The sequence below is a fragment of the Dysidea avara genome, chromosome 6, assembly GCF_963678975.1.
Source record: "Dysidea avara chromosome 6, odDysAvar1.4, whole genome shotgun sequence".
In the NCBI taxonomy this organism is placed as follows: domain Eukaryota; kingdom Metazoa; phylum Porifera; class Demospongiae; order Dictyoceratida; family Dysideidae; genus Dysidea; species Dysidea avara.
In genome coordinates this window covers 38411987-38434516 of record NC_089277.1, presented here as the reverse complement: position 1 = coordinate 38434516, position 22530 = coordinate 38411987, and the positions used below count along the sequence as shown (strand labels likewise).

General features: G+C 37.3%; 2 protein-coding genes across 2 annotated transcripts; one reads left to right on the top strand and one right to left on the bottom strand.

Moving 5' to 3' along the window:
* The first annotated feature begins 35 nt into the window (after positions 1-35).
* On the top strand, positions 36-22519 carry LOC136258941 (uncharacterized). The gene is made up of 6 exons (XM_066052329.1): positions 36-274; positions 7940-8558; positions 8832-8887; positions 9687-9794; positions 16858-17198; positions 21335-22519. Exons 2-6 carry the CDS (start codon positions 7948-7950, stop codon positions 21800-21802), a joined length of 1584 nt encoding a protein of 527 aa, XP_065908401.1. The 5' UTR covers positions 36-274; positions 7940-7947; the 3' UTR covers positions 21803-22519.
* LOC136259467 (uncharacterized) lies at positions 1319-4902 on the bottom strand. The gene is made up of 8 exons (XM_066052953.1): positions 4884-4902; positions 4692-4838; positions 3598-4627; positions 3368-3482; positions 3034-3318; positions 2730-2828; positions 2374-2567; positions 1319-2018 (listed from the first exon to the last, which is right to left on the bottom strand). Exons 1-8 carry the CDS (start codon positions 4900-4902, stop codon positions 1319-1321), a joined length of 2589 nt encoding a protein of 862 aa, XP_065909025.1.
* Positions 22520-22530: the final 11 nt, after the last annotated feature.

The following is a 22530-nucleotide window of genomic DNA, read 5'->3' as shown; positions in this document are numbered from 1 at the left end:
CCCTCAACACTTACCCTTTATGGAACCATAGATAATGTATGCGTTCCTACTGGATTGGAAACGCCCGTATTATTTACGTAGTGACGTCATAGGCCATCCTCGTTTCGCTGCGCGTAAACTTTATGGCCTCGACAGGTGGAAGATTTCGCTGTTCTTGTAACCAGCAAATTAGTGTTTGTTGTTTACAGCTGGGTTAGTTATCACCTACACTAATTGGAGGCTGGACTGGGTAGGGACGCTGGAGGGCAGTAAACAATAGCGTAAGAAAATTCAGGTGAAATATGGTGAAATATGGTGAAATATGGTGTTTCAAAACGGTTGTGCAAATTTCCTTAAGAAACAGAAAGTGTAGCATTGTTTCTTTGCTGCTGTTTACACCACTTGTAGCAGGTAGAGTGTAGTAGGCTAGCTAGATATTCACTGCTTCACTGTATATTTCCACTGCCTCGATAAAACTTCAGAAAACAAGCACTACTTTGTGCTATTGTTTAGCTCAAGCTGAGCAGTACTGAAGCATAAAATTTGTTTCAATGTATCACACATTTCTTTGGTTGTGTAAATGGGGTGACGAGAAGTTGGCTAATAGTACTGCTGTTGAATTATTAGCTGGTGCGTACCTGCCATTGTCACCTGTCGCAAACAATATTTTTCCCAGTGCCCACAGACACGCTGTGTTCTTGTTCAGTACACAACGCAACACAATAAACAATGTAAAAGGAATGTCCACGCCTTCGAACCGGCCTTCAAACAAGCAAGAGAAAGCCAAACAGCCACTCAACAAATTTCCCAATGTTTGGCGCACCGTAACTAGGATAGGAAAATAATTTAACTGGCGTTTTCACCTGATACAGTAAAAATGCAGGAAACTTAGCTGTTGGCGACTTGTGCAGTGAATACTTTGGAAGGTAAGGAATTAGTATAAAACATGTGAAAATTTTATACACATAGCTTCAACCATTGATGAGCTACAACACGCTAATACTTAAAACCTGCATTTCTTGATACTTTTAAATAGGCAATAAGACCAGTTTTTCTAGACTGTGTCACAATTGTGTATTGTAGACAAATTTAATCAATTGTCCCTTTCCCTCATTTCAATAGTTATCTATGACTTGCTGTACATTATATCCAAATTTAATTCTGTATGTGTCCTGACACTTCGACAAACGTTGTCGTCATGCATTCCAAGGCCCAGAAGATTTACTTCCCTCTAGTACAATCACAGTATTGGTTGTAGTCAATGATTTAATCTTAAATGGTCCTTTGTAGGAACGATCTAATCTAAAACGAAGCTGAACCTTCAGCATGACTAAGTCTCCTACTTGTAATTCACTATCTCTAGCTTTACAGTCATAGTTTCTCTTCTGCTCAGCTGCACACTCTTCCTCGCAATGGCTCTGGTCCCCTTCAACTCCTCCACAAGTTCCTTGGAAAAATCAGATGCCACTACTGGATACTTTACCACAGGTTGACAAAAACTGAGTGCTGAAAGCAGTTTGGCATCTCGTCCATAGACAAGGTAAAATGGTGCCTCTCCAGTGACAAAATGTGGCATGGTATGGTATGCCAACAACACAGATCCCAATAGATCATCCCAATCACGTCCTCTCTTCCCAACAAGTTCAGACAACATTTGTTTCAGAGTCCGATTAAATCTTTTAATGAGGACATCAGTCTGGGGATGGCCCCCTGAAGTTAGCAACTGCTCCAAACCCAATAATTGAGCAGTCTCTTGGAGTACCTCTGATAAGAACTCTGCTGCCCAGTCATGAATAATGTGGTTAGGTACACCATGTCTCCATATCAGGTCTAATAGGCATTTAGCCACTGTTTCTACCCTGCGGTCCTTCACAGGATATACTTCTGGCCACTTGGTTAGATAATCTTGAAAAACCAAGGCATACCTGTTACTTTCCTTTGATCTGTCCGTTTCTAGGAAGTCCATACCTACGTATTCAAATGGGCCACCAACTTCAATACTCTTCAGTGGTAGCTTTCCTCTGTGCCCTTGGCCTACACTGTATGCAAGAACACTTATGGTAAACATCACTATTCATACCTCTCCAATAAAAATATTGGCTTAATCTCCTAATAGTCCTCTTAGCAGCAGAGTGTCCTGCAAATGGCCTGTCATGGTGCTCATCTACAATCTTCTGCTGGAGATGCTTGGACACTACTAGCTATATAGTCTTCTCCGACCAGGTACATCTGCTCCTTCGTAGTACAGAACATTGTCAATAACAACATAGCCTTTCTTTTGCTTGCTCTACTATTTGCGTTGCCACCATTGCATCATCTGGTAACTTATTAGATCTCAGGTAATCTGTGACACACATTAGCTGGCCATCCTTGCTTTGCTCCTCCTGAACTAACTTGAGTGTTGAGTCATTCTGACCATGAACCGTTAACACTGCTGCTGATCCATCTGTTGTGTCATTCCTCACTGGAGCTCTCGATAAGACATCAACTACCACATTAGCTGATCCTGGCTTATGTTCCAGTCTGAGGATTGGCAGGAAGCGGGCCAACCTGAGGTACCATCTCACCAACATACCCTTCTGTTGATCCTTAAGGTACGGCAATATGACTGAACTAATGCTTAATGATCAGCGTAGACTGTTGTCTGATTGCCTAGGAGATACACTTCAAAATGTTCTAATGCACAATGGTGGCAACTTCAAGTTCAGTTACTCCATACTTCTTCTCAGCCATTGGAGTCTTGCATATACTTTGGGTACTCTCTTACCATCTTCCCCTGTCTGCTCTAACACTGCACCAAATCCAGTTAAACTGGCATCAGTCCACAGGAAAAATTTCTCTATCCCATTCTGGGGCATGTAATACAGGCAGGTGCTGAGGTAAGTGCATCCTGTATACTCACAAAAGCTTTCTGACAGTCATCGGTCCAGACAAACGGTACAGATTTACCTGTTTCCTTGTCATGTTGTAACAACTCAGTCAATGGGCAAGCCAGAGCAGCCATATTTGGGATGTGTCATCTTTAAAACTTTGCCATACCGACAAACTTCTTACCTCTTTTAGATTGCTGGGAGTAGGGAAATCAGTTACTGCCTTAACATTCCAATCATTTGGCTGGACTCCAGAAGACGTCAAAGTATTACCCAAGTAATCAATTCTCTCAGTAGCAAACAGACACTTATCTGGCCTGAGTCTGAGTCCAGCTTCCTGTATTCTAGTAGCAACCTTCTCCAAATGTGACAAATGTACCTCCATTGACGGGGAAACCACCAAAATATCATCCAAATATACAAACACAAAGTCCCAATCCTTGCCTCCAAACAACTTGGCCATAAGCCTCTGAAAAGTTGCAGGTACATTAGTTAGACAAAAAGACATGTGTTGGTACTGATAGTGACCCAAATGACAAGTGAATGCGGTTTTGGTTTTTGAGTCCTCTATCCGTACTTGATGATACCCCTTCATCAGATCTAATGAAGACAAAATCTTCACCTTCCTCTTTCCTACCATATCCATACACTCATCAATCCGTGGAATGGGGTATCAGTCAGGGATCATATTCTTGTTCACTGCCCTGTAGTCAACACAGACATGCAGTCCTCCTGATTTCTTGTGTACCAACACCAATGGTGATGAGTAGATACTTGAACTAGGCAGCTGGTCTCCATCAAAGTTTCCATCTCCTTCTCTAGTACCTTCCATAGGACATAGGATAATCTCCTGGGGTTAGCTCTTACTGGTGGTGCATTACCAGTGTCAATCAAATGTGTGACTACATCTGTCTCCCCTAACTCACTGTCATCCAAAACGAACACAACGTGGTACTTACACAGCAACTCTTGTAGTTGAGATACCTGCCTCTTGCTACAGCTCTTCCCGATCTGTAAATGGTTGGCTAACTCTTTATATCTGTCTTTTGGACTCACTTGACACAATCTGACTGTTTCTGATTCACTATCAGACCATAAATAGTCATCTCTTCCTACTACTGTCACTTCCTTCACTGCTCCAATTGTGCGTCCTTTCTTCACTAACACTGGCGAACGTCCACTATGATACAGTGGTATATGGATCATTGACTCTATACCTGCTACCACCAAGGTATCTAGTACATCACAGTTGTTCTCCCTGAGTGACTGCTTGGGTGACATCATCCATACTCCTACCTCTGGGTCATTCCTGCCCTTATTAGGCACTGTGCCCTTCACCAACTTGGTTTGGTTTGGCTTCAAGTGTACTGTTTCCTGTAAGACCATCTTGAGTACTTGAGTACAACTGCCACTGTTCGTTGCCTTCTCTGTGGGTGTGACTTCACTTCCTCCAGAGTCGATTACTCTAAATCCATGTGCCACTGAGGCATTAGTTCCTATCAGCAACCCACAATCCTTAAGTGCTCCAGACCACAATGGCTCATCTGAATCAATAATGTAGCATAGGATGCCACAGGTCTTCCCTGTTGATTCCACTAGATTATTCATTATGACTATGCCCTTAGCATTAAGTTGTTGGCAAGATGCTCCAGTTGGAAGAGACTGCAACAGTTTCAACTTACTAAGACATGTTTCCATTGACCACTCATGTTTCTCCTTAGCTAATGGTAACATCTGTCGTCGAACAACTGTTACTTGGGATCCATGATCCAGTAAAGCTTGGGTTTCACACCATCAATAATAACATCAGCTTTATACACTGGGTTAAACTTGGTACTTCACTTGCACTTACACTGGAGTCACCTTCTGTAACTACTCTAGACCATAACAATTCTTCTGCTGTCTTAGATATTTGGCTGTTACTAGGGCTCTCTGGCTCCTTACAATCACTCAGTGTAACTGTACCAACTTCATCTTTCACCTTGGTACCTGATAGACAATACTTAGCAATATGTCCCTTGTTTTGACACTTACAACATTTGAAGTTTTTCATCACTATCTCTGCTGGTCCTGTAGTCCTTCTGTATCCATCTTTTGTCTCTTTCTCATCTCATCATCCTGTTGATCTACAGGTTTGCTTGGAGTAACAACACGACTGTGAGCATTACCCTTGACCTGAAACATTCATAGACTGTCGCTGCCTCGACAGCATTTCATAACTATCCGTTTGCCCTCTGTAACACAGTCACTGAACGCGTAATTCATCACGTTCAACAGTGAGCTGCTTTACTTCTTTATCTAATGCAGCGATTCATCCGTGAGCAAGTTCTAATTGATGCACTGGCCATCCGCTTGCCATCCGCTTGCCACTTGCACATATGCATTGATATTTGCACTCTACCAGTCTTTTCATCACGGACCCCTTCATCCAACATTTTGTGCATGAAAATATTAAAGACCTAGTGCGACACCTTACCAACTCTGCATACAGTGCTACTGTTGGTTGGTCATTCCACCAGATGTACTCCATGTGTTCCCATTTCTCACACAGATCACACATCAGGGCACTGTCTTTGATGCAAACTTCCTTGCTACATGTTACACAACTGTTTTCCATTGTCCACTTTAATGGTTCAACAATTCCACTGACTTTCACACCTCCTTAACAATCCGTGTTTCTAGAAATCTCGTTGGGACCTCCAAGTTGTCGTTCCAAACTTAATATGATCATATACTGGTACAATAACGTACAATTATACAATGATTTGTTGGCCTATTATAATTATTACAACTGCAAAGGTTGTTCAGTCAGCCATGCGGATATCATACTTGCTCACATGTCCCACTCACATGACACCCCGATCTTTACACTTTTCCACCAAGATATTCTGTAATACCATCATTCATCTCTTGTTTCACTACTTTTTATTGCATAGATCCCTACTTCATTTTTAAATTAACAATTTTTAAAATGCTACGTATATAATTAGTGAACAATAATTTAAGACTGATTCGTATTTAACTTGATAGAGTGGCATAGTGTGAAAGCTGCATCATTTGTGAGAAAAGCATGAAACTTTTCAAATCAATTGTACTCTTGATGACATTCATTTTTGATATAGTGTTATCTATGATGACCTTTGCAGCCATTTTTATATTGAAAATTTGACATTTTTGTCATTATCTCCCTGAGGCATTATTTTACATGTCAAAACCTGGTTACAAATTTAAGATGTCAACCTAAGAAACAATTTGATTTTTATTTGAAGTTAATAGCTCATTCCACTCCTAAGTTATGATCATTATTTATTAGTCATAAATTCTTTGAATTTATCTGCCCTGAAGGTGCTACCAATGGGAAGGTAACTTTATAACATTTTTTGGCTAATATAAATGATCATATCTTTGAAATGAAATTACTGATTGACTTTAAATAAAAATTAAGAAAGACCCTTGATTTGAAGCCATGTTTTAATGGTGTAAACCAATGCTTGAGGGAGATAAAGACAAATTTTCAATGCTAAAATGTCCATAAAAGTCACCAAAGGTCAAATAAAAAGGATTATGTAATGATACTATATCCAAAATGAATGCCACTGGAAGTACAAACTATGTGCTGAGTTTGATGCTTTTCTGACTAAGTACACAAAATCATCATATTTGTGTGCTCTACTAAAATTTTTGTATTGGAATTACAAACATTTAATGTGTGTAGCCATTAATTTGTTGTTAATTGCTATGGTAACATTGTTGTCAGCTTTGTTAGTGGGAGTACTTGTGGGCATTCCAATGTCTCCATAGGTTGTGTTTATGCATGTAGTATATCTCTGGTCACATTCACACAGTGCTCTTTACTGCCATATATTGTACTTTGCGTGGGAGGATCAAAGCGATGCCATTGTCCATACGGTACTAATCAGCTGCATAACTGTACTGTATGAGTCATACAGAACAGTTTTACAGCTAATTGGGCAAATACGTACAGTACAGTTGTGTGGAGAATTTATTTAAGGAATGTTACATAAACAACACACTGTAAATCGCCAAAACCAGCAAAACTAGTTCTACGAGTTCATTCTACAGCTAGGAATAGATTGTATAAACACTTACTGATAGTCTGACCGCAAAGCTTTTAAACACTCCACCAAGACAGCATAATTGATCACATGCATGAGATTGTAAATCGCTAAAACTAGCCAAACTAATCCTATTAGTTTGTTCTACAACTAGAAATAGATTAGTTAAACACTTATTAATATCCTGATCACTGAAAAAAAATCGCTCCAAGTCAGATGACCAAGAAGTACAATATAACACTTCAAGCACCGCCTATGCTTGTGTGTATGAAAAATACAGCACTCGGGGTGTCTCAAGACAAATACAGCACTCAGTTTTGCTTTTGTTGTATTAGCCTCTCGACATGCCCCCTCATATTTTCCATACACACATGCAGTGGTGCTTTAACTATAACACAGAGGAAAATGCAGCATGCTTTGATAGAAAATATGGCACACTTTTGCACAGTATAGTAGAAAAGCACACTTTCCCTTTGGTATACATTACATAGTTAAAATACTACCATTGGTGCAAAATGGGAAAAATAGCATGAGGGCATCTGTGTGAGAGACTAATACAGCAGAAGGTGAAGCTGGGTGCTGTATTTGGCTTGAGACCACACCCAAGTGCTATTTATTTCATATTGCACAAACATGGTGCTTTAACTAGTTTAAAGTGCTTTCTGGTCATCTTTGTTAAGAGTGTTCATTTTGTAAACTTGAACTACATTGGTTTACAGCCATCAGACAATTGGTAAGTGTCTATACAGTACAAGTTTTGGACATAGAACATACAGATAGTATTATTTTGGCTGCTTCTGGTGATTTAAAATGTTACACACGTGCTCAACTGTACTGTTTTTCCATTCAGTGCTTTATGGAAATAATAGCACTCTTATTTGTTTGATTTTCATCCACACAAGTGCTTTACATTAAATTTTACCTATACCATTATCAAAGATGGTAGAACTCTTATAGTACATACGTATTCGTGTATATTTGCAGTGTACTGTATTACATACAATGTTTATATAGATACTGATATGAACAGCACAGAAGAGACTTCGGAGATAAATAAAACCTGCTTACGTTATGATGGTATATGTAATGAACATTTGACTACATTAACTAATACTGATGTTGTATTAACCACCCATACCAATGGCACTATTACTGAAGAGCAGGTTATAAACTTCTTTAAACTGTTGAAGTCTTTCTCTGGCTTAGTTAGTGTAGAATGTTCTGATGCTGTAGTTCCATTTGTCTGTCAGTATGTCTATCCTCCATATGATGGAAATGGTAGTGAATTGTTAATAACTGAGGACCAATGTGCTCATGTTCGAGATGAAGTTTGCATTCCAGAGTGGAGATACGTTATGACTACAGAGTTTGGAACATTATTGCCTGATTGTGAGGAACTTGATGAAAATGGGTACAGTGGTTTAAATGAAACAAGAAATAGATCTGAACCTTTGAGATGTCACAAGCATTTTAAAGAATATTGTGGTGTATGTCTTCCACTGTGTGGAGAATATTCTCCAGCTTCTGAAGAAGTTAATTATGTTGATGGTGTTGTTTTAATAACTTCTGCTATTCTTGGACTAGTTGGTGGAGTTACTGTGTCTATATTTTCCATTATAAAACGAAAGACAATGTAAGTGAAGTTATGCAGTATATGTGACTGAATTTTGGAAAATCACCCATATGAGCATGCATGCGTGAAATAATCATGTTTAGTGGGTTGCTAATAAGAGCAGGGCACAGTTTCGAAAAATTTTATTGTATTTTACAATGGCTTAAAACCATCAACAAGTAGATTTGCACTATAAAGTGTGTGATTTGATCATTAAATATTTTAGGTGTCAAATGCACCCATATGAGTGATTTTCCAAAATTCGGACACATATACTAGGATTTTTTTTGATAGGTTGGTTTTTCCACAAGTACTGTCACTGCTCACTACATTTGGTGTCTTAGTTATAGGTAAGTTTGTGTGTTAATTGTTGAAACTCAAAGTGTAAAATAATAATATAAAAGTAATTATATCTATGCATTTATTTGTTATACGTATGTCTGTGCCTGCAAAATCAGGGTGTGTGGACCCCATCATGTAATAGGCAATATCCTCAGTATTATCTGCATTCTGCAGCTAATGTTATAAAGCTAATGAAATGTTTAAAAATTGCATGGTACCATAAAAAGTTACGAGTCATGAAAGCTTGAAAAACTAGTCCGTCTTTCAGGATTTGAAAACCAGAAGTTTGAGTTCCTTTTGTAAGCACCAAGAATACAGAGAGTCTCTACCCTACAGTTTCAAGAGGTCATGACCAGCCATAGTGCATGAATATATTGTGTTTGAAACTTGACAGATGTGTTAGAATGGCAGCAAATGTGAAGAGCCAAAGTCACCGTGGCTGTCTAAATTTATGTAGTGATGTATATGATGGTGAATACATATGAAGACAACTATGGTGATGGTTTAGTCACCTTTAAACAACCAAAGCAGGCACATAGCTTTAATTTCTTCACTACAATTTACTTGATTACAGTAGCTGTATGCATACTCTTATTACACAACACATAATTATTACAGTAGTCAGATACTCAAATTCAATTTATTTTCTGACATGCAATTAGTTTTTAAACAATCCATGCAAGACATTTTAAAGTAATTGAAATGAGGTTGAAGGGTAGTGAAACAAGAAAGCTGAGTCCCATAACACATTTATTAGATAACTACAGTACCATGAATGTCCTTGGAGTGGCTATATTAATTATGTAGAGATACTTCTGCTGATCAATTTCATCGTTGGACACAAGACACTATACTGCAGTCATGAGGACGTTATCTCAACATTACGTCAACCATCAACCTATACCAACATTTCAGGTAATGTACTACCTTTTGTCTATATACAAGTGTAAATTGAACACTATTTGTTGTTGTACCAATATCATGTATTGTACATAAAATTGTAAGCTTTAATACATCATCATTGGTAATTTAGAGGTCACCATCTGAAACCCTATAAACAGCAAACTTTTTCACCCAGAGGATTGGAAATCAATGAAACTGTTTACCAGCTGAAGCGCATTATTTCAGCACCCATTATATCCTTAATAAGAAGAGACTAGATGACTTGTGGCTGGCTACAGGATATGGATATGGACAAAGGCCTAGTGCCTAAACTTCTGTTTTAGTATTAGTGTGTTTGTATAACTAATCATACAGTACAGTAGTACTGTATATGTGACCCAGTCTAGGAAAACCAGTCTTATCGCTTATTTAAAAGTATTGAGAAATGCTGGTTTTAAGTATTCAGTGTTTTGATGGTTGAAGCTATGCACCAATATTCCTTACCTTCCAGAGTATCATCCATTGTACAAGTAGCCAGCAGCTAAGTTTCCTGCCAGCTTTTAAACTGAGGTTGGCTGTGTCAGGCAAGCTCCAAAGGAAGTCGGAGGAAGGTAAGAGGCTGTTGAAAACAAAACTGGAATGACATTTACAGTATAGGTCTTTATTCAATATCACAGCAGTGTACAGCCACATATAGCCATACTCAGGGTCATACTAATCACCATTGTGCTTGTGAAAAGCAGCCAGCAAAAGCAGACCACTCACGTCTAGCTGATTTTGATAATAGTTTATCAAGTAGGTTTGTGTTACATTCTTGGTGACAATGAAATCTGCTGTCATGGATGATAAGACTAGTTTTCCCAGAGCCAGTCACATATTAGAGGTTTGGATTTTCTGGCCAACAAATATCACCCAATAACCAGCTTTATAATACCAATCTGGCACCTTGGCAGTATTGGTTAGCTGCTATAACCAAGCCAAAAAGTACCTTCAATATGTCCCTGAATGCTTCCAATAGATTGTTACAAAATTTCAAACATTTTTGTATTTGATGAAATTTTCTACTTACTGTCAGATGATGCCTTCAGGCAAATGTAACTCGATAATGGCTGAGGCTACGGGCTTGATTTCTTTCACTGTTCATCCCGAGACATGCCTTTTGGCTTACCACAGTACGTACAATGCATGCATCATGGACGTAATTACCTTTGTCCTCTTTTGTGTCCCACTTCTTTTTGCTGACCACCCGAAGTGTTCATTCACAATGGCACAATGGCTTCCCTATGTTTGTATCACCCATATTTTCTGTGGTGACTGGATTGATTGCAGAGGTGCTTCTTCTACTGTTCTTCATTTGTAACGCTCTGAAATGGGCTGACAGTGAAATGTAGTGGCCACTTTTTAGGCCACTTCAGTAATTGTTAGTTTAGCCCCGGATGACTGGATTGATTGCAGAGGTGCTTCTCCTACTGTTCTTCATTTGTAGTGCTTTGTAATGGGTTGAAAATAGCTGAAAGCAAAGCATTTTGGCCACTTCACTTTTGAGTCAGTAATTGATAGCTGGGGCGTACATTCAGACAAAAGCATTACATCTAGCAACATCCTTTCTTTTGATGCAGTATGTGTGGGTTCACCAGTCATAATAATGTTACAAAAACTACATAAACAAACAAGTATAAGGAGGAATTAAAAATTTTAAAATTGATCATAGAAAAAGTAGACAAACAAGGGAGGTCACCTACACCTGCAGATATACTAGTGGACATTAATTTTTATGCCTAATTAGGTCATAGGTATAGACTGAAATAGGGATTAAATGTGTGCTAGTATATTTACAGGTGTAAGTGACTTCCTTTGTTTCGCTACCTTTTTCTATGATCCTTAATCAAACTTAAAATTCTTATGCTTGTATTAATTATAATAAAGGTCCAACCTGGTTAATTTAACTATTGGCTTAGCTATTCACTGATCACAAACAGTCTGAGTAGCTCTTTCTGTGGATCGCATATAAATTTAAAAAATAATAAAATAAAATAAAAGCAGGGTACAACAAATGAAATTAAAGGTAATGGCCAAGAAATGATTGTGATGGTAGGTTAATGGCAAGATTTTAATAACAATTCAGGTTAATTTGTGTTGCCTTCTCCAAGTTTCACTAGGATTCAGCACAAAATTCACCTGAATTGTCACTATTAAATTTTTTCCATTAACATACAGTACCATCGCAGCCATTTCTTGGCTGCGACCTTGGATTTCACATCTTTTTTCACCCTGGGTATTTTGGGAGGCCACTCCATTTTTTATAGCTTGGCTGTCTTTGGATTAGATATGTATTACATTTTGTATTTGCATATTCTAAAGAAAACCTATGGCTGGCTTTGGAGCTTCTTTGTAGTAGTGCATAAATGAATGTACTGCATTTGTCCAATGGTTCGAAGGGTGCATTTATTCAAATGACAAGTGAATTTTGTGCATACACAACCTGGTTATATTAGTGAGCAGAAGACCGTAAAAATCCGACTGCTCATCACACCATGAATAATTTTTGCCGTGGGCAGTTACGCTTGGGACACTATAAAGTAATGGAAGGTGGTTGTACTAGGTGTCTGACAAGCTAATTAGCTTGCACCACAAGTGCTCATGCATGCCCACCACTAATCGCGAAGTGCAGTTGGGACAAGCTGTATAGAGGAAGAATATTCGCAAGTTGTGTACTACTGTAAGGTCTTTTAGCAGCAGGTACATACAGTTTTGCATTTTCTCCAGCTGCTAGCTATATCTTGTTAAACAAACAAATAATAGTGTCAATGTAAGAAATTCCATTTGCTAAAGGGTGCCAAAACAAAAACTATGGATTAAGCTATATACAATACACTCGAAATTATGCCACGTACATAACATGTAGCTAACTGTGCATACAATATTCATCAAAGCTTTGAATGTTGCATTCAAACCTTTGAAGTATAAAATCGATATTCGTTTATACACTAATCGTTCTACTTAAAAGGCATACCTCAGTTAGCGTTAGGGTTAGGATTGGGTTCAGGTATGGTTGCATACTTCTTCACCATGCGTATTACTTTAGTACACTTATGATCGTACTTTTGCAAATACTGAGTAGTGCACAAACAAGAGGTTTGCAATTGGTAGCTAGGTAAAGCGTGGGACTCAAGAACTACAGTTGGTGGTTAAAGCCTCCCTCATGCCACATGTTTTTCTATTTTGTGTGTTTTGTTTCAAAGGAGTTATCAGCATATGTTCGTTAACTATTTTGTGATTCATTATTTTGTAGTGTAGCTCAAATGAATCACCTTAAAGCACAAAGAATTCTCAGAACTATCTTTCTGTAGTGCACTCTAAATTCTGATGTAGGAAGGTAATGATGATGGAGCTAGCTACTGTATGTACTTCTGAAGTACGTATAATACATTATCATGACACACGATAGGACACACGGTAGTGTGTCGTGCAACCAGCCAAGTACAACTGTGGACATGTGACAACAAGTGTATATTTTTACAGGAACCAAGAAAATGCTGTTTTCATAGCTTAATGGTTCCCAAACAGACAATGGAAACTCCCTTGGGTTAGGGTACTTCCTATTCCAAGGAATCTGCCCAGTTCCTTCAAAAATCATCTTATTTTCTTTGTAAATACATAGTCACGATGATTCCTGTAGTAGCTAAAGGGGAAAAAAGTTAAACGAAGTAGTATGAAGGCCAACCATAGGCTGGCTTTGGAACTTGCAATTACTAAATGAAGTGATATCTCTACCAAAACAGCAAAACTGTGAAAAAAGGGTGCAGCCTTCCAAAAAAGCCAGGATGAAAAAAGTTAAGAAATTGAAAGTGGCGGCCAAGAAATGGCTGCAATGATGCTAATACCAACAAAAATGATTGGTATTAACATCATTGTAGCCATTTCCTTTGATTTGTTAACTTTTTCCACCCTGGCCTTTTTGCACCCTTTTTCACAGTTAGCTGTTTTGGTATAGATACTAAGTGACTGCATTTGGCATACTGTAGGTAAGCACTTCATACATACTTCATAATTTTTCCTACAGATATTTATTTTTTGGCAGTTAATCATGCTCACCTGAGCCTCCACCAAAAACACTGACATCAAAATAATAAACATATAATTATGTTCACTCCCAATGTTTTGTTTACTCCAACCGGCATGTTTGTGTACCTGAACCATCCATGCTAAACATATGATACTTTTAAAGCCTCATAACTCACTTGTTCTTGCTCATATCAAAGCACTTTTTGATACACAGTTCTGGTCTTCTGGCAATACTAAATGTTTAGGGAGCTGGTTGAGCTGGTTCATGTAACAAGAAACAAGAGCTCAGGTGAATGTGAAACTGAACTGACTACATAAATCTACTCTTAATTTCATATAATGTGCATACATACCAACAGGAGCATACTTGTCCACTTTTGACTCAAAAAGACACACAATCTCTGATAGCCTGCTAGACCTGCAGTGTCATTTTTTGATTGTTAAAACACTCATACAACCTAGGAAAGTTGTTCATATTAGTGTTGTTTTAGTTCTAAGAAACTAGAACTAAATCTAGTTTTAGTACAGCAATTTAATTTTTAGTTCTAGTACACTAGAACTAAACTAAAATTGTGGCAGGTTCTGAAACAAAACCAAACTAAAATTCTTTCAAGTTTTGGTTCAAAAACTAAAACTAAACTAAAACTCTTTCAACTTTTGGTTCAAAAACTAGAACGATATCAAAACCTTTAAAACGTTTAGTTCAAGAACTAGAACTAACTAAAAGGTTTCTCAAGAAGTCCTACATAAAAGGGTTGTACATCATAAACCACTTAACACTTTTCTTTGAAGATGGTGATGCCTGCAAATGTTACCATAAAACATTGTTATTCAGCATTAATTCTGCTGATTTAGGTTATTTAAGCACAATTCTATTAGAGCTTTTGTTCATTTGTGCAAAATGGCAAGTGGAAGTTATGCTGAAACAGGTGGAAGGCCTTAGTCAAGTGGAGTGTGGAACCACTTCAGGCATGATAAGATCAAGGACAAAAGTGTGTGTACTGTGAAAAGTACTGATGGTTTGATTTGTGGTATAGAAAGAATTTAAAGAATAATATTCTTTAAACTTGAAGAAGCATTTGAAGACATGCCATACTGATGATTATAAACATTTTGAAGCAGCTGAAATTGAAAAGACAAAGGCTTCTTGCCAATGCGTAGTTTAGGAGCTAAACTGTACAACCCTAATAGCAATAAACACAAGGCTTCATCTTGCAACCTTTATAGGTGCTAACAATGTACCACTGAATTCTGTAGATAAAAGTGAATTCCGTGTATTAATTGAAGAATTGGATTCTCGATACAGTTTACCTAATTGATATAAAATGGGAAATAAAATTGAAAAATCTATCAAAATACCAAACTAACGTTTCTGAAAGTCTAGGGGGTACTACCAAGGTTAGTATATTATATGAAGATATCTAACACTAAAACCAGTGGCGTAGCCAGGGAAATTTTTTTTACCGAGGCAAAGTTTATTCATTGAAATAATTGAGAGGGTCAGCTTCTGACTCAACTGATTCACACTCACTTTCAAGATTGGGTGGTACAGCATTTGAAGGTTGACTCTCTGTTTGGATGGAAAAAATTGTTTTAGAAGACTTTGAGCATTTTCTACATTTCAGTAATTAGTTAATGCTACAGTATACCATGTATGCTTCAATTTTTAGACTAGTGTAATTGCACTCAACACAAAAACTAAATCAGACTACTCCGGAGATATTTTGAGTGATCAGGCCATCATGGACTGCAATGGTAGTCATAGTCATGCACACAACTTTTTCAGCATTGATCTGCTGTGATGTTTTAAGTCAGAGATTATCTCTTTGATGTGATGTTCAACTGCATGTGCTAATAGTCTAGGGGCATGCTCCCTTAAGGAAATTTTTGAAAATATGCTTTGAAATGGCATGTGGAGGCTATTTTTTATTGTAACTGCTAATTCATGATATGCATGATCAATTGATTAGCATAAATGTAAATGATTTAGACCAAGCAGTGTAATGAGAACAGTGGCTATAATCTGTACTGAATGTTCTATTAGAGTATATTACGATGACTGCTCTATTAGAGTATCTCGATCTTTTTACAAACTCAAGTAGCTGAAAAGTGATCCATCCAATGCCGAACTGTGTCACCATGGGTTCTGGCCCTGCTTAGCACTATAGCCATAGATACTATTGTGTGTGGTACAGTAATGCTGTCGAGTAATGATTGAGTAGAAAATTCTGGGTGCCAAAACTCAGGCCTCCTCAGCCTGTTCAATTGAGCATTTTTTTACCGAGGCAGCTGCCTCGGTTGCCTCGATGGTAGCTATGCCACTGAAAGCTACGTAAAATGAAACGAAATACTAACTAAAATTACAGAAATATGGGGTACCAGAACTACAACTAGCTAAAACTATGGTGGAATTGAGGTACTAGAACTACATCTAACTAAAACTATGGTGGAATTGAGGTACTAGAACTACATCTAACTAAAACTATGGTGGAATTGGGGTACTAGAACTACATCTAACTAAAACTATGGTGGAATTGGGGTACTAGAACTACATCTAACTAAAACTATGGTGGAATTGGGGTACTAGAACTACATCTAACTAAAACTATGGTGGAATTGAGGTACTAGAACTACATCTAACTAAAACTGTAGTGGACTATGAGTACTAGAACTACAACTAAAATGAATTCGCTGTACTAAAACAATACTAGTTCATATGATGCTCAGAACCAGTTCATGTTTCAAACCAGCATGAAGTATATTATATACACCTCGGTGAGAGTGCTCAAACTGGCTGCTTTTAACAAAAGCTTCTTTGCAGCACAAGTGTGGGGGTGGGCAAGTATATTTGTAGGTTCAGAAAACCAGATGTACATCCACAACTGACCTATGGCTGGCTATTGCATGTGCTTGTTTAAAAATTGTTTTTTCAAAAGGGGTTATAAATGTACTTGTATCTACACTTGACTCTATTGCTTATCTGTGTTCCTATGCTATAGTATATTATGTACATTATATTATTTTTGTACAGGGTTCATTTTCCACTTTGCCATATGTTTCTTATGCTTTTCATGGTTTTTTCACTTATTTCATTTGTTCCTTGGAATTAATTTCCCCTTTTGGTCAAAGAAACTCCAAACAAAGAAGTGGAAGCTGAAGTTGTCTGTTGGGGAGCTGTTTTTCATAATACTATTAAGTATTATCCAGCCAATTACAGTTTTGTGTATTTCAGAATATGGAATTACTTGGTACCCTCCATTATATGGGTTACCACCTCGGAGATTAGGATTTTATTTACTTGCATTACCTTTGAGTATTCTCTTTTCCATTGGATTTAACATGATTGTATACTGTTTCTGGACATTACACAAGGTATGACACATGCAGTATGTGTGGTAATGTATACATACGTATGTATATTAAAGTTTATGCAAAGAAAATTATTGTGTTTAAATGAGTCTTTTGAAATTTGACTGGGTTTATTTCAGTAGATTAAACAGCTCCTAAATAGGAATAGACAACTGACGCCATGAAGCACTTGAAATGCCAGAAATGTGTATTAGAATCAATATAACCAAGAACATGATGAACGGTGGTGGAATAATAGTATTAGTATTATTGGGCACGCAAAGCTCTTCAGATACTAACATATACATATGGTATTGCTCTAGTGGTGCATACAGTAGGAATCCCCCTGAAGCAAAATTAGCCTTTGACCCCCAAGTATTAGGATATAAATTAGCATTTCACAAAATATTCAGTGCAATATTAATTTTTAAACCAGTTGCTTGTGTGTTTTCCTGAAATTGTTTTCTGGAAAACATGATTGTACATATTAATTTTGTTTGTTTCTAAACCTTCTCCATGCTTGTACTTGTGCAACAAAGAAACATTTTGTTAAATGCAGTTGTCAATGTGAACATTTTATAGACTCCTCTAACTGCCACAACCTCCATATGGCAGTTTCAATTTATATACTCTCATGACATCACATTCTCAGGACCACTTATCTATGTTCCTATTTACTTAAGGGTGCATGTGACCGCTATAGGATAAGTGCAGGGGCTACTGAAACACTCAACTGAAGTTACAGAGTGCTGCCTCGAGCACTATCGTAGGTAAAAAAGATGTTATTGCACAGCTTTGGAAGGCTGATAACAACTATTGTACATGATTCTTCAAAGTGATAATGGCACTACCAATAAAGAGAAACAGTAAGGACAGGGATTATAATGGCGTGCTGCTATTTTTGGATGCATCGAACCAGTGGCCTTGTGCCAATATGCGCATGTGCACTTGCTCAAATGCCTGAAAACCAGACATGGAAATATTTTCTTCAACTATAAACAGGTTAACGATGTTTATAAGGTTATAATGAAAAGTGCTAGCCTGTTTAAGTAGTGAAATTATTGTTTGGTTTTACTTAGGCTACTTTGAAGTTATCTTATAATGGCTTTGCGGTTGCTGTTGTGTAAACAACTGCTTGATATTTGAGCTTCTTATTCTATAGTGATATAGTATTATATGGTATGTTTTGTAAGTTATAGCAGTAGATTGGAGCTTCTGCAAACTTGGCAGTGAGAGGGTTATGTTTAATTAAACTTACAGGTAGGCAAGCTTTTGCTATCATATGCTTGGAGTCAGTTCCAAGAAACTGGTTTTGAATACGTATGATTTGAAGAGCTTTTGTAATAGGCCATATACCCCTTTGTGAACTCGCTTAATACTCATCCAAGATATCTTACTCAAAGGGAACCCAAACAATCATACCGATGTGTTATATCAATGCTTGATGTGTGCTTGTACAAAGAGATGTATTTATTACTACAAGGATCTATTACATTCTATGGCTACGTATATAATTAACAGTCAAAACAATTGTAATCTTTATACACAGATGTTACAAGCATTACAGTATATCATCCCCTCTTGAAAGAAGACATCCAGTCATCTAATGTCTTAACAAAATCATCTAATCTAGCTGGTGAATGATGTGTTCTCCTCTGTGGGCAGATACTACGTATGTCCAGCATTGTAACCAGGTCAGGTCACCAGGGTCACATTTCATCTGGTCAGGCCCACTTTGTAGAATACTGGGTATTACCCAGATTGGATTAAGTGTGAAATGAATCAATCAACTTGGCGATATGAAAGTGTATTAATGCATCATAATCTTCTTTTGTGAGCTGCATCCACTTATATGGATTACGTATGTGTTACTGTCTATAAGCATACACATGGAGTCATGCCCATTTATCAGTAGGTGCATTATAGTCTGTAGGTATGGATGAATTGCAATCTGCATAGAGCCACACCTACTAATTACAAATCAATGCAATCATATAATGCACAGTTTCTCAAGTCTTGCAGCAAGCCTGCTTCTTTTGTGAGCAACGCCCATTAATAAGGAATTTGTGATATTGTCTGTAGGCATGGAGCTACAGTGGAACCTCAGTTATCCAAACCCCTTGGACCAGGGGTGGTCCATAAGTCTGAAAAGTCCGTATCTCTGAAACTGTGTATAAAATAGCATAAAGATAATTACAACATTTTAAACTACCCTAATAGAATAGTCACTACTCTAATAGAGCAGTCATTTCCATAGTTTGGTTAACTGAGAATCTGGATATGTGGGGTCTTGATAACTGAGGTTCCACTGCACACTAATTTATCAGTGTAAGATGTGTTAAAGTTTATAGGTATACAAAAAGCCACACCAAACATGTTTTGAAACTTACTTTGCATCATACCCACTGAGTGACTGTTCATTAGTTATAGAACTTACCTGTTTAATTATTGTATAGCTACATACCTATTTACAAAACTTAATATGCTAGTGACTTATTGAATGATTTAAGAAATTCAGTGCACACAAATCATAAATGCAATTACAGAGGTCTCTGGATCAGTTTCAGCATTACAATAACATTTATTATGTAATTGTTTATTATAACACTGCTCCTTGATTTATTAATTGTTTTTAGTCAGCCCCAATTTTCATCTCAGCTTTTGAAACTGTACTCTTGGTAAATGTAAATGTTTGGTAAATGTATCAGCAAACATATTTCCTGTTGGACAATACCTGTAGGAGAGAAAGTAAAAGATTCTCTATACTGCAGTTAGGTGGGCCTGTGTTGGTGCTGCACTAAACTTTGAAGCTGTGTCAACAGCATATGTTATATTGGACATGTAGCTCTTGCTGCATGCAACAGAACTGTAACTACCTAACATGTATTGAATTGGTTCAACTTTCTTGCTATATGAATCATCCTTCACATTGGGATCCATTGGTGTGGTCACTGTACTTCTGATAGCATAATTTTATACTAACAATGTTTTCATCAGGTATTTTGACACAGTGAAATGCTTTGTTTATTCACTTCAAAACTGATACCAAGAAAATTGTTCATGTGTCTTCTGAGAATAACTGTATTGGGGTTCAACACAGATCTTTGGAAAGTAAATTTTGAAATATTCAGCATACTTGCCAAATTCTTAGGGATAGGCCTAAAAGTTCCAAAAATAATATAGACTCTGGAATGCCACAGCTGGCTGATTCAATACATATGGATTGGAGGTTTTTTTTTTCATTTCTTTTATTATTAACTAAGTGTAGTTGTCTTAATGTCTCCAGTTTCTGTCTATTAGTTAGGAAGCTGTAGCACATGTTGCTGTCAGAACTTCAGTACTGATCACTGTAAAGCTTCAATAATAATAAAATCCATGTGGGACAACACACACACACACACACACACACACACACACACACACACACACACACACATTCACTACACTGTACATACACATACACTGATTAATCTTACCAGTTGGTTCTATGGCTAGAAATACATGTAAATTACGTGGACACTTACTGATAGTGTGATCACTGAAAATTGAAGTGATTGGTCATACAAGACAGGGGCGGCTCCAGGGGGTTTCTGAGGTTTCTGGAAACCGGTCATGTTTAGATTGAGATACTCTAATAGAGCAGTCAGTCACTCTAATATAGCAGTCACAGTATTCAGAGTAGTGTGGCAAACTATGAAGGTGTGAATAAAGATTTTTATGTGCTTTAGCAGTGATACAAATATTGTTTAGTGGAGAATAGCCATTCTTAGGTGTCCACCTTTTTTTTTTTTTGGTCTTTACTTAAAATCTAGCTGTGCTTTTAATCAGAAACCAGTCACCAAAAATCCTGGAGCCGCCTATGCAAGATGAATGCTCTGAGCAAGAGTTAAGACCAGGAAGTGCAATATAACACTAAAATACTGCCTACATTATGATTGTCTGTACAAAAAATACAGCACTTGGGGGTGTCTTGAATAAAACACTCGGCTTTGCTTCACTCATACTGCATTAGCTTCTCGACACACCCTCTTGTGCTGTATTTTTCCCAGAAATTCTGGCTATATATGCTCTATAATATTATATGTGTATGAAATTTCAATCTGTTATACAGTGTACAATAGTTGGGAATATAATGTAATCAATTTTTTTTTCAATGGCAGCATTACAATTTGTTTAAGAAGAGAAAGTATTGTTGTACCATAAAGTTTACTGTACCAGAAGTTAAAGTACTACTAATACTCTGCTATATGGTTTTACTTGGAACAGTAGTGCTTCTAAACTATGTTATTTGGAACAATGCATCAGAAAAGATTGTTCGTGATGAAATCGGATATTTCAAATGTCAGTTATTGGGTGATGATCCTACATGTGAGAGTATACGACATAGTAGGAGCTTCTTGGAGAGTGTGATACTACCTCATGTCAATAAAGTAGTTTTCATAACTGTTGCACTCTTCTCATGGGTGCAGTTGTTACTTGCTATTCAGTTTCAGGATGTTAAGAGAATATCAGTAAAATGGAAGGGTACATGTATTCGTAGATCCACAAAGAAAAGCAGTATGGAGGTACCCATTGTGAATAACACAGATCCTACACACATTGAACTGTGCACACAGAATTCACAGTAGCATTGTAGTTGTATACAGTACTAGTATTACAGGTTTTACTATTGAACTCATCACCTTTGCAGAGTAGAATTAGTTGTTTTTGCAATTGAATTCACCTTAGCAATTGAATTCAACACACTTGCAGTAGAATTAGGTACTATTGGAATTAGCCGTGTTTGCAGGAAATTTTGTCATGACTGATTGTTCTACAGGCCAAAATAGAAGCGAATTTCTTTCAACAAGTTATTGTTGGCATACATCCATGTCTGTTTGAAGCTGTTTTTAAAGGAATTACTGAATACTGCATCAAGTATTTTCAGAGGCACAAAAATTCAGGGAAGCATGTCAGTGATGGCGTAATGTCTGTCAATAGTGAACTACAGTGATAGGAATCCTTATATCTAGCATGCTGTAGACAAATTAAGTATTGAATACAACTAATTGCTACAAGTTCTTGTTAGTCAACAATCATTGCGGCTGCTTTGCATAGTGATCTTGGTTAGCCAGGTGCTCACTGATTAGTTGTGACAACATTTCCTGCAAACTTGATGACTTCAAATGCAATAGCATCCACTTCTACTGCAAGTGCATTGCAAAGGTGATAAATCCTATTGCAAAAGTGATGAATTTAATTTCAAATGGGATGAAGTCAATTGCAAAAGTGACGAATTCAATAGTAAAAACCTGTAGCATGTGGTATTATAATACAGTGGCTGTAGTGTAAAATAGATTTGTGCTGTACCCTGTAA